General features: G+C 36.0%; 2 protein-coding genes across 2 annotated transcripts; both read left to right on the plus strand.

The window, feature by feature from the left end:
- Nucleotides 1–2,423: 2,423 nt before the first annotated feature.
- Nucleotides 2,424–3,375, plus strand: LOC147546050 (NDR1/HIN1-like protein 10). Its single transcript, XM_086635113.1, has one exon. The coding sequence runs from the start codon at nucleotides 2,469–2,471 to the stop codon at nucleotides 3,147–3,149; it is 681 nt and encodes a 226-aa protein (XP_086491239.1). The 5' UTR covers nucleotides 2,424–2,468; the 3' UTR covers nucleotides 3,150–3,375.
- Nucleotides 3,376–5,638: 2,263 nt separating this feature from the next.
- Nucleotides 5,639–11,946, plus strand: LOC147546051 (Nuclear transport factor 2 (NTF2) family protein). The gene is made up of 7 exons (XM_086634915.1): nucleotides 5,639–5,882; nucleotides 5,976–6,084; nucleotides 10,565–10,645; nucleotides 10,846–10,885; nucleotides 11,216–11,284; nucleotides 11,367–11,476; nucleotides 11,614–11,946. The coding sequence occupies exons 1-7, from the start codon at nucleotides 5,858–5,860 to the stop codon at nucleotides 11,747–11,749; spliced, it is 570 nt and encodes a 189-aa protein (XP_086491041.1). The 5' UTR covers nucleotides 5,639–5,857; the 3' UTR covers nucleotides 11,750–11,946.
- Nucleotides 11,947–12,668: the final 722 nt, after the last annotated feature.

Below are 12,668 nucleotides of genomic sequence, written 5' to 3' on the forward strand. Positions count from 1 at the left end.
AGATAACATTTTGTGTCCAGTCTGGAAGTTTAAATGAACCTTTCAATAATTGAAGAAGAAAATTGAAGTTGATAGGGGGATTTCTTGTTTCTTTTATTATTACGTATATTGGTTATTAAAATGTGTGAAGTATAACAACTCTATATGGGAGAAGTAATCATCCATGTGAATGTTTGGTGTATAGTTATGGGACATGTGGATCGAATTCTCCATGGAGTTTCTATCATGCTAGTCTCCATCACTTTTTCATTATATATTTTTCTTCTTCTTCTATCTTTCTTTCATTGGACGTTAATTAAGATTTAAGACCCTCCCTATTTTATTACTTTGGGTTCTTCAAAAATAATTACAAGGCTTTTCTCTCTCTAAATTATCCCTTGAATCTACCGGCTTTGATGCATAGAGTTTAAGTGAAATGACATGATTGAGAGAGAAAAATGAGATTTTGTTAGAACTGGGGAGTTCGGTCGGTTAAGGGAGACATAAACTATCATGTTGTTTGTTATATATACGATATAAATATCTGACTCACTTAAACAATCTCCACGGGAAGTTTGAGAAACAAAAATAGATTTACTGTAAAAGTTTCTAAGTTATTCACCAACTTATCGGTTAAGACTTTTTGGGAAAAATGAGAAAAGTGATGGAGAACAAGAAAAACAAGATTTTAAGCAGAAATTTTATTTAGATTGTCGTGATTCGTACTTTTAACGATTTAGATTCACTAAATAGCGAATTACAACAAGCTACGTACATAAGTTTTCTACCTACAGTCTGCCTATTTTTTCTTCTTCTCTACCATCACTCAAAGTGAAATTGGGTTTAAACTTGAAAGTATTCCACTGATCCAATTACTCCTGTCACAAACAGAAATTTTTAAATGTGTTCATTTTTGCTAAATGCACTTAAACTCCTTTTAATTTGAACAAAGTATATATTTGATGTGAGTGTGTATAACAAAAATGTGGAACGCGTTTTAAATTTACCGGATAATTGTAGGAGAATTTTATGGGCAGATTCTTTTAGCTGCAGGCAGTCCACCACTTTTTACTCTAGAGCCCAGACCCTATAATTTGTATATAGGCACATAAAACATCCACATACTTCTCTTCATCATCTTATTTACCACCATCATCTCTCTCTAGAAGGTCTCAGAGAAGATGTATTGGTAACAGTGGTGACAGATGGTGATGGTGGTGGCTACAATGGTGGTTGATGAAAGGGCAGTCAGTGCTAGACTGCTAGTAATGTGTATGGACTAAGACAAGTATGAATTTTCTTAAGAATCAAGCATTCAGTTAAACTTAGACATACACTTTTTGGTGATCATAACTAAAAAAATACACATTTGTTAATTTTTCAATGTAGACCAATAATTAAATGTTAGATATTTCCGAGGATGATATGTAAAAGATTTTTTTTCTTTTGCCACATTTTAAAGTAAAGAGGTGAAATATTTTTAACACGCGGCTTTGATTTATCCAACTATGTAATTCATTACTATTATAATGGCGATAAAAATAGGTAATGAGAAGAAAGTCATGCTATAATAAAACTACTCTTTCATCAACCAAACCACTAGGAAGTTTCTACCCCTTTCCAAGGATACTTCCTCGAACTTGAATCTTGGTACAATTCAAAAAGTTGTATATTGAAACAACATTTTCAACATCATTCCAATTCTTCCACCAATTTTTTTTTCTCATATATGTTTCTTCTTTTATTTTACTAAAAAGCTAATATTGTGTGTCATATTTGTATTGCCGAAAAAGAAGAAAGCCTGCTTTTGAGTCCGCCCTCCGCCCCTCCCCTTTGTAAGTCGAAAGTTTTTAGTTACTCCATATAGCAAAGGAAGAAAAAAATCATGATTTGACATATGAAATTTAAACTACAAATGTGAGTTCATCTTATGAAAATATTGTTTCTCTATTACTTCTTTATCCTATTTTTATTTTGGTGCTGATCTTCAAATTGACAAATGTGTGCTCACCATAGGTTATCAGCCGTCAGCCATTTGAATTTTAAACTTTAAAATAATAAGCACACGATATTGACTAGTCCAAATAGTATTTTTATCCTAATAAAACTATATTGTTGACTATTGGGGATCTCTAAACATAATGGCCAAACAAGAAGTCCTAATCTAAAAACTTAAATTAAACAACACACAAACTTCTATTACTATTATAACATCTTAGAAGCAAAAAATTCCAATTCAATCACCTAAAGTCCAAAACAAACAACCAAAAACCATCTTCAACCTTCTTTCGGGGTTTCTTTAGAACGCGTTACTTCCAAATTTGTAACTCCCAACGCGTCATTTTATCAACTACCGCGACGACCCCACTTCCAAACCCTGTTACGTTTTTTATATTTAAACACCTCTTCCTTCTTCTTCTCCTTCCATCTCCACTAATCAATTACCTCTGTTTCTCTCTCTCTAAAAATCTCATTACCTCTCACTACCCATGGCTGAAAAAGAATCCCATTTGAATGGAGCTTATTATGGACCATCAATTCCTCCTCCTACAAGAAGATCATACCACAGACACAGTCGTCGTGGAGGTGGTACAGATTGTTGTTGTTGTCTCCCATGTTGTCTTCTCAATTGCTTCTTCCAAATCATCTTCACCATTGTCGTCGTTATCGGAATTATAGTTCTTGTTGTCTGGTTAGCTCTTCGTCCATCGAAAGTGAAGTTCAATGTTACTGATGTTACTCTTACTCAATTCAATCTCACTGGTGATAATATGCTTCATTATAATTTCTCATTAGATATGGATATAAGAAACCCAAATAAGAGAATTGGTATTTATTATGATCAAATTGAAGCTAGAGCTTTTTATAATGATCAAAGATTTGATTCTATCTTTTTAACACCATTTTATCAAGATCATAAGAATACAACTACCCTTCGTGCTCAATTTCAAGGCCAGAATATTATATCTTCTTCACTTACAGAATTCAATAATCAAAAAAGAGATGGGAGATACAATATTGATATTAAATTGTATCTTAGGGTTAGGTTCAAAGTTAGTCGTATTAAGACTAATAAATACAAGCCTAAGATTAACTGTGATTTGGAGGTTCCTTCTGGTTCTGATCCTACCATTCGATTCGAATCTACCAGGTGTAAAATCGATTATTGATCGTCGGATTCCGTGAACTTTGATGATCATTTTTAGTAGTACTCCATATGGTTTTATTTTCATGTTATTTCATTTTTTTGTGGGTTTAGTTATTTGTTTGTTTTACATATCATTATACATGTAATTTTTATTTATTTATATAGGGGATTTATATGTTATACATTGTGGTTGATGAGTACATTAGGTTACCCCATATTTATTTCGTGAATAAATACCATATTTTATATACATTTTGGTAGATATTTGTTTATTTATTTAGATGTGGATAAACATACGATTATCAACTACAAAGTCGATCTATTACTTAATGAATTGTTATGTTTGACGGAACTTATGGGTGCGTCATTATTATGGTACGCCTCTGGAGAGAGGATATAGAAATTCAAATGATGATTGCTACCTATACGTCTCTTTATTCAATATTAAAAAAATCATATCCATATTTGAAGTTTTTGTATTTTGAGCTATAAATCCATAAAGGAAAGAGACAAAGCAAGGAAGAATATTTGAAGAGTGAGGGCATATGATGAATATTTTTTTTTTTCAAAAGGGCATATGATGAAGTTGAACTTGTAGATTTAGCTCAACTACTATTAACAAGAAAAGAATGTGAAAAGAGAGTATTTCCATATTCCCAAGTCCCAACCGATTGGTGTAGTTCAAAGTTCAACCAAAGCTAAAAACTCAATATAAGAAGAGAAGGAAAATGATAGGTAGGTCAAAATTCTCAGACAGGATTTTTCATAGAACACCAACAAGGCTTTGGCCTTTTTAGTGAGAGAAGAATGAAGTTGGAGGAAGAAATTTGACCTCAAAATGTAAGCTCCCATCTAGATTGGGTTGTAACGTTTGGTCTACAGATACAACATGGGGATAGTTATAGAAAAAATCTTATTTATGTGGTCAAAATACTTTTTGAACAAACTTTTGAAATTGTAAAACAATAAATAAAAATGAGGTGAATTAACCATCCAAAGAAAATGAACATTGTTGTAAATTTGTTTAATTAGGTATTTAGGTCTTATGAATAATCTTTTTTTTTTGTTGAAAGTCCATTAAACTAATGAAAGTATTTTGTCACTTGTGAGAGTTATTTTATTTTTGGCCCTCTAGCTTGTGACAAGACTTGTTTTTGGTTTAGTCTCCTATTTTCAAAAATTCAATTTTGACTTTTTTTTTTTGCATTTTGATAAATTACATTCAATAGTCCATATTTCATTCTATGTTAGTATTTCTCAAATTGCCTCCTCCCCCTCTTTTTCATCTGAAAATGGTCACTGATCTGTCGACCAACGGCCAATGACCCACCTCATCAATTTTTTCTTATTCCGATGTCATGTTTCTTCATCGCTCTCTTCGTTTTGTCTCTCTATAATCCTCTTTCTCTCTTCCGCTAGGCCAAGATATGAATTCCAAAATTGTCTTCTTCGCGGCGGTTGTTGTCACCACGTTGAAGAAGACAAAGGGCTTCTTCACCGCAGAAATTGTTGCCTAAATGAAGAAGGTAAGGGGTTTATTCATTGTAGGAGTTGTTGTCGCGATGAACATCTTTTTCATTTGAGCAGTTGTTGCCACAGTGAAGAACAAAAAGCTCTTCTTTAGTTTTAAAATTTCAAAACTGGGCTCAGAGAGATAGAAGAGGAGAGATGGAAAAAAAAAGGAATTGGGAAAGGAGGGAGGGAAGAGAGAAAGAAGAAGTGGAAGAAAAAATGATGAAGAAATCGGCGGTGGTTGGCCAGCCAGTCACAAACAGTTGTTAGTTGGTGACTACTTTTCAAATGAAGACGGAAAAGAAGGGGATATGAAAAACTTGATTTGAAAATTAATGGCAGAAGAGAAAATTAAATATCAACTGTTAAAAATAAGGCTACGACTTTGTGACATAAAGAAAAATCTCCAGAGCATAAAGACTAAGTCAATGTTAATTGACTTGGGTATATCTTCTTTTTAGCCTAAAAGTTCACTTAATCAGACATTGCCCCTAATCTTCATCTTCTCTATCACGTTCACTACTGCAATTTTCGACCACCACCGTTGTCACCTCTTCTTTCTCTTCTCTTACACACTGTTAACCCTATCAAGGTCTCTTTCGTGCTTCCTTTTTTTTTCTCTTGCTCTCTATTTTCTTGTTCCATCTCTCATTTTTTCTCTTTCGGTCTCTTTCTCTCACTCAACATTTCTCTATCTCACTATTTCTCCCTTTCTTGCACAATTCTGGCGAAGGGAAGTAGCTGCTTCGCCATAACCCCCTTCATATGAGACGAAAGGGACTTCGAGGGTTTCGTGGATGGCTAACCACGAAGTGTTTCCTAGAAAATAAAGAGTAGAATAGAAAATCAAATATCAACGGTTAAAATAACAAATGGAAAAAATAAAAAGGGATCAATTTTAATTCTTTAAAAATTCAGGGGCCGAAATAAAACTGCTCACAATCTAGGGGCCAAAAAAAAAACTAATCCTAATACTAGTTTTGAAATCTATGTAGTGGAGGAGGAGAAGACACATCACCTTAAGAAGAAAGGTCTTCACACACTTGGAGACTAGCCATAAAATGAAATATGAACCGCACAATTGCATCTCCCGGGAAACGGTCCGGTGCCTAGTATACATCAATCCGTCAAGACCTTTAAAATTAAGCACTGGAAGAAGAAGTCCACTTCTTATTCTTCTCTCCCATTATTAAACCAGAATACAACCTAGATTCTGCCATGGCCGATATGGATCAAAAGCAAGGTATGTTTAAAACCGAACCAACTAACTTCTTCATTCTGAATTTGGGTTTAATCTAATTCTCGTTGATTTGGTGTTTTTTGTGTGTTTGCAAAGATAAAAAGATGACAATGGAACAAAACAGAGTTCTTGGAGAAGCAGAAGCGAAACAAACAAATGACTCAAAACGTCTCTCAGATTGTATAATCCCTCATATACTCAACTTGTAAGTTACTCTTCTTCTTCTTCTCCCCAATTTCACTAATTGTTGTCCATTCTTTGTTTATCTGAATTTAGTTATATCAAACCCTAGAAAATTTACATTACTGACTCTGCTTCTTTCGTAATTAACCCAATCTGACAAGTTTACTTGGTATTTTTTAGTTGTTTTATGTGGAATCATTTCATCATCTATTCAATTACTTTATGTGAGAATAATCCTCACATGGCAGAATGGGTATCTAGTAACCAAGAATATAATGTCTAGGTCTTCTCTGCCAATTGGTTTTGAGTTGGATGACCACAAATTTAACACTTTCACTAGGAAAGCTAGGTTGGTAGAACATAGAGACAGGGAAGAGCTCGATAGGGAAGAACACTCGCAAAGCAAGCGAAGAGAGGGAAAGATATCCATATGGTCTCAGAATCCATTTCTAGAAAGGAGGTTACACACCTAGAGGGATGAGAGAGAGAGTATATGAAAAGACAAAGGAACTCAATAGTAGATCGATAGTCCCACATCGCTTAGGAAAACATTCAAAGCCTGACTTACAGGTGTAAGTTCGAGCTTAATAATTGTCTGGGGGCCTTTCGGGTGGGCTCAGGAGGTTTTCATTATGTTTAGTTCGAGTCTTGATGGCAAAAGCGGGAAAACTCAGGCTGGGACTTGGTTCGTAGTTATTATTCTAAATAACAATGGATTAAAATGTGTGAGGAGGTGTGATCCTCCTTGAATAGTAACCGAGAGAGAGATGTTAACCGAGAGATAGAGAGAGATAGTGAATCGAGTAGAGAAGACGGAGATAGAATTAATTCTCTTGGTATATTATTTGAAAGTGGGTACAAGTATTTGTAAGTAAATACATCAAATCTAAGTATGTAGTTATGATATACACAATCTATAACCGTATTTATCTATCAAGACCTATATTGATCGGGTATGCCAATACCCAAGTGGACCGAATAGTCCATGGATTGGTGGGTCCCTAATACTCCCCCTCAAGTTGGAGCGGGAATGGAGGTGGCGCCAGACGCCCAACTTGCCGATGGTCTTCTGAAACGAGTCCGCACCGAGTGGTTTGGTAAAAATGTCAGCGAGTTGGTCCCATGTTGGAGTAAATCTTGGTGCAATTGTGTTGTTCTTCTCGTGAGCAAAATGGCAGTCAATCTCAAGTTATCAATTAAAAGTGTCCGATTTACGAGGCATTAGGAATAACCATGTACATCGAGAGAAGTCATCTACTAACGTTAAGAAGTAACGACAACCCGAGTTAGATGGGACCGAAAGGGGTCCCATAAATCGGCATGAATGAGATCAAAGGGAGAAGAAGAAGAAGACGTACTTGAAGGGAAAGGAAGTCGTGTTTGTTTCGAAAGTGGACAAATTACGCACATAATTTTATTAATAATAACTGAACGCATACATGGTACTTATGAAATAAAATACTTAAAACGGGAAAATGAGGGATGGCCTAAGCGCCAATTCCACACATCATAAGAAACTGAACTAACACAAACATCGACGAAACTAGAAAAGGGAAATTCATATCTTCCGTGCGAAGGAAATAAAGTCCATCAAATCGATCACCATGCCCAATCTTCGCTGTCGTCACTCGGTCCTGAAAGACACAATAATCTGAGTCAAATAAAACCGTACAATGAAGAGAAGATGAAATTAAATTTATTTTAAACGATGGAATGTGAAGGACATTCTTTAAATAAAAATTTGTAAAAGAAACAAAACAAATGTGTAGCACTTTAACACGTGTGCCATCGGGAAAACGAACGAAATAATTAGGTGGGGCCAAGGAATGAAATGTCGAAAAGTTTCGGTCGAAATGACCGAAACTTTTCGGTTTTTCAGTTTAGGTATACAAAAACACACTTACATAGATTTCGTGTGAAATTTCGCTCGAAATCAAACGAAATTTCAAACAATTTCGCCCAGTTTTTGAAGTTGGAGTGGATGATACTTACTTTTATTTGTTCATCATTTGTTCTTCATTTGTTCTGTTTTAATCTTCATCTTTTTTCTCAGATCTTCAAGTAATCCTTTCTCTTCTTCTTAAAAAATACTCCAGGTGAAGATTCGTGAAGAAATTAAGGGTTTTAGTGTTCAATCTTGGTAGAAATCTAGAGAGAGATAGCATGTCGGCTGAAAGAAAACGATTTGAGTTTTAGGGTTTTCTTAGGCTTAAATGGAATGTATTAAAGGCGCCGTCTTTAGTGTAATGGGCGCCACCTTCACTTACACGAGAGGCGCTTTCGACACTAACAGGGTGCGCTCTTAACACTCCTTTGGGATGCCTCAATTTTCACATTTCTAATATTTACCCCCTACTATAACGGGTTGAAGTTTCTTTTCTTAAGTCAGCCCCCTGGTATTACTATTTTATTATAGGATAACCCTCATGTTAACGAATTTTGTCACAAACCCGTCAATTTTTTTTCAAGTTTACCCTGTACTTCATGTTAATTATAGGATAACCCTCATGTTAACGAATTTTGTCACAAACCCGTCAATTTTTTTTCAAGTTTACCCTGTACTTCATGTTAGAGTCAAGACTACATATTTTTATGCTCAGTTATGGTTGAAAGTCTTGTTATGCACAACTGTGTCACATTTATATCATTTCCGTAGATTTGTGAAATTTCCACATTGACCGAAACGTTTCCACGTTTCCACTTTTGGACCGACCGAAATTTCCACCGAAACCGAAGTTTCATTCCTTGGGTGGGGCTACAATGTAATCCGAACACCTAGAGAGAGCCGTGCAGATATGCATTGCGGCTTCCGAATCAATCGCCCAAGTGGAGGGAAAGATGGACTTACCGATGAGGTTTATTTGAGGGGCGGTGCCGGTAGTGGTGGGGTGCCTATAGACTACTTCTGTTGGTCCAATAACAAAATCAGGGAGTTGTATTGCTCAGCTGTTAATGAAGACACTAAAGGCACTGCAGGCAGAGAAGGATCAGCATTGACCGATGCAGACAGTGGGTCTGATCGGGCGTTGTTGTTGCTATGACGTGGGCTAGAATTCGGAGGCTATCCATGTAGTTGATAGCATGAGGACATGTGATGTCCATGAGTCTTGCAGTAGTTTCAAAAAGTCGAGGACGTTTTGGTCTAGGTTCGTCAGACCTAGGGGGTCACCGATCATTAGAACCGACAGCAAGAACGACACTTTCCGGACAAGAAAGTGTTGAAGAGACAATGTTTTGCTGAACCTCCTCTTGCTTGATGAGGGAGTAAATACGCAACATAGACGGAAAGGGGTCCATTAGGAGAATCTGACTTCGAATCGACGAAAAACAGTCATGAAGACCTTGAAGGGATTTGAGCGATCAAGTAATGATTTTTCTTGTCCACAAATACAAGGGTCCGTAGTCACAAGAGACTGTAACTCATCTTGAAGAGATTTGAGTTTAGTGAAGTACGAAGAGACATCAGAGTTGTCTTGTTTAAGCAAGGAAATCGCTCGTTTAAGTTGAAAAACCTTCGGAGTGTTGGTTTGATGAAACCTATCATGAAGATTATATCATACATTAGAGGCATTCTCATCATAGAGAATGGAAGAACAAAGAGATGGTTAAACAGACTAACAGAGTTGATAAGCCAGCTAGATACTAAATCATTGCATCTTCCCAGAGATGTAGTTCATTAGGATCGGTGGGTTTTGAAATCGACCCATCAACAAATCCCAGCTTATCTTTGGCTCGTAGGGCTTTAGTCATTCCCCGAGACCAAGAAGAATAGTTATCACCATTGAGAAGTGGTGTGATAAGGATTGTAGTTGGTGAATCCGAGTGATGGACATCAAACGGACCACCCGTGTTATGAGAAACAGGTAAAGTAGTTTCAGAAGAAAGATCCGTAGACGTCTTAAGGCTCTTATACCATGTGAAGAGGTGTCATTGTCCTTGAATAGTAACCGAGAGAGAGAGAGAGAGAGAGAGAGAGAGAGAGAGAGATGTATGTAGTTATTAGATATACACAATCTATAACCGTAGTTATCTATCAAGACCTATATTGATCGGGTATGCCAATACCCGAGTGGACCAAATAGTCCATGGATCGGTGGGTCCCTAATAAAATGGAATGGTGCTTGTCCTTAAGACAAGTGCCTAAACGGATCTTGATGAATGAAAATGGTTAAGATACGTGCTTAAACGGTAGGTTTTCTCTCATCGCTTGGAAATTACGTATCTATATGGCTCTCGTTTTCCTTGACAATTATGATTACCTTATAAAACTCAATGTGTTAAATCATTTTATTGCTACAACATGAATTGGCTGTGATGGGCTTTCGCTGTCTTATACCTGTAGTGCAAGTGGGGCAAGATGTACGATGTGGTGTATGACGATATATGGGTGACATGGTGTATACAAAATTTACATAAAACTTGGAAATGAAACTTATCCTAAATATTCATATTTGGTAGTAAGAACGGCAGTTTGATTTGCATCTTATTTCGCGATGTTGCAGATATTCAGCCCCAACTGCTCGTGATTTCGAAATATATGCTCCAAATGCCACGTTCGAGGATCCACTTATGCGTAGTCATGGGTATGTAAACTAGATCTTTGAATGTTGTTTAGATATTTAATGGACTTATAGACTTTGTCCCAAGGTGGTCATATTCGCCTTACTTCTATATGCCTTGCACACATCTAACTATGAATATTTTTAAAAATTTGGTTCATTTCGGTTCAGTCCATTATCGTGCAAGTTTGTAGATGATATCCCAATTTGATTTATTTTTGCAGGGTGGAGCAGATAAAATCAGCATTTTATTCTATTCCCAAGGTTGTATATATCGCCCTTACATGCTAGTTACTGTGATAGAAACGTTTCGTTTTCCACTTGAAGTCTTAAACTAGTTGAATGTATGAAAGAGTTCTAATCTTTGCCCTGGAATATGAGGTTCATTAGTAAAGGAAATGTTTGCTTAAAATGAGAAGGATTTGAAGCAGATAAGAGGCCCATTTTTTATAGTGTCGGACGTCAAATTTTCCTTCTGAGTAGACGTCAATAAGTGATCGACGGATATAATACCAGGAAATGTTTAAGACTTCCAATTAATCCTGATTTTATCCTTCCTTGGAAGATTAACTTATTCTTTTTCGCACATTTCAGGTCTTTAGTGAGTCGAGAATTGTGGAGTACACTGTGGAAGAAAATGTCACTGCACCTGGGAAAGGAGAGGTATGATGAAGTATTAAGCTTTAATCTTTAAAATGACCCTCAATTAGATAATTGAACCTTTTTCTAATATTGAATTCATTAGATACTTATTGACAACAAGCAATACTACAAGTTCTTGGGGAAAGAAATAAATATGATTTCGCTTATCAAGCTACAAATCGAAGAAGATAAAGTTGTTCGCCACGAAGATTGGTAAGTAATCGTTTAGATTTCACTCTCTTAATACGAACAACTAAATTCTTATTCTAAGATATTGAAACTAGAAAGATATCTTTAATCTATTATTATTGTACGAAATAAACTAAGGTATGAACTATAAAAATATGTAGGTGGGACAAGAAACCTCTTTGGAACAGAGAGACAGTGAAGCTGCCTTTGTTGGGCCGACTCATCGAGATGAGTAGGAGGGGATCCATGCTTGCAACTCATGTAATGATGGGATTCGGAAAGGATAGAAGTGCATAAAAACTTTGTAGTATGTCAAGATTAAACATCATATTGTCAGCATAGTTGTGTTTTTTTTTTGTTGAAGAGTCAGCATAGTTGTGTTATTATTATAACACTCTTAATCCACTCGGATTATCCCAATAGGATATAATTGTAATGTAATATTTTTTTATATAGACACTGTCAATTAATTAAGTTTTATTTGATTAAAGAAACGCACCAACTGCGTAGAGTAGATGAGGATGGGTCATCAGACGTCAATCCTCAAATTGTACGATTTGTTTATTGTTTTTCAACTTTTAAAACGCAATTAGGTGGAAGACTTGATCAAGTGAGTAGATGCCTTCACTAGAACTTGTTTTTTAATAAGGTGCTGTTTGTTTTTCTAATTTTTCAGATCTGAAATTTCAGATGTTTGTTTTTTTATTTTATCAAAATCTGAAAATTTGTCTGAAAGACTCAGATGTCTGAATTGGCTGAATAATGGGTCACTTTTTTCAGACTTCAAAACAAGTCTGAAATTAAGAACCCACCATCTGAAAATAACCAAATGACAAATTTACCCTCATAACATCACTGAAATACTTTTTTGTGCATCTTCATTTCATGCACCAATCACCAGCACTAACCCCACCACCGACCACCACTATCGACGACCGACCACCACTATCGACGACCGACCACCACCACCACCACCACCACCACCACTATGGACGACGACCAACCACCGACGTCCACCGCCACCCAAAAATAAAAATAAAACACATTAACAAAAGGGAAAACATATTAAATGGTAGATTTTGAGCAAAGAGATGATGATCACATCTTTCCAACTTTATTAATTTCATTTTCTGTTAATGGAGTGAACAATCAAACCCTAATCCCATCAGAAATCAAACATGTATGGATGTAATGGAGTAAGATCTCCTGAACCAAC

The sequence above is a fragment of the Eschscholzia californica genome, unplaced genomic scaffold (genome assembly GCF_041429995.1).
Source record: "Eschscholzia californica isolate CP2 unplaced genomic scaffold, dmEscCali1.0.p SCAF_4, whole genome shotgun sequence".
Classification (NCBI taxonomy): Eukaryota; Viridiplantae; Streptophyta; class Magnoliopsida; order Ranunculales; family Papaveraceae; genus Eschscholzia; species Eschscholzia californica.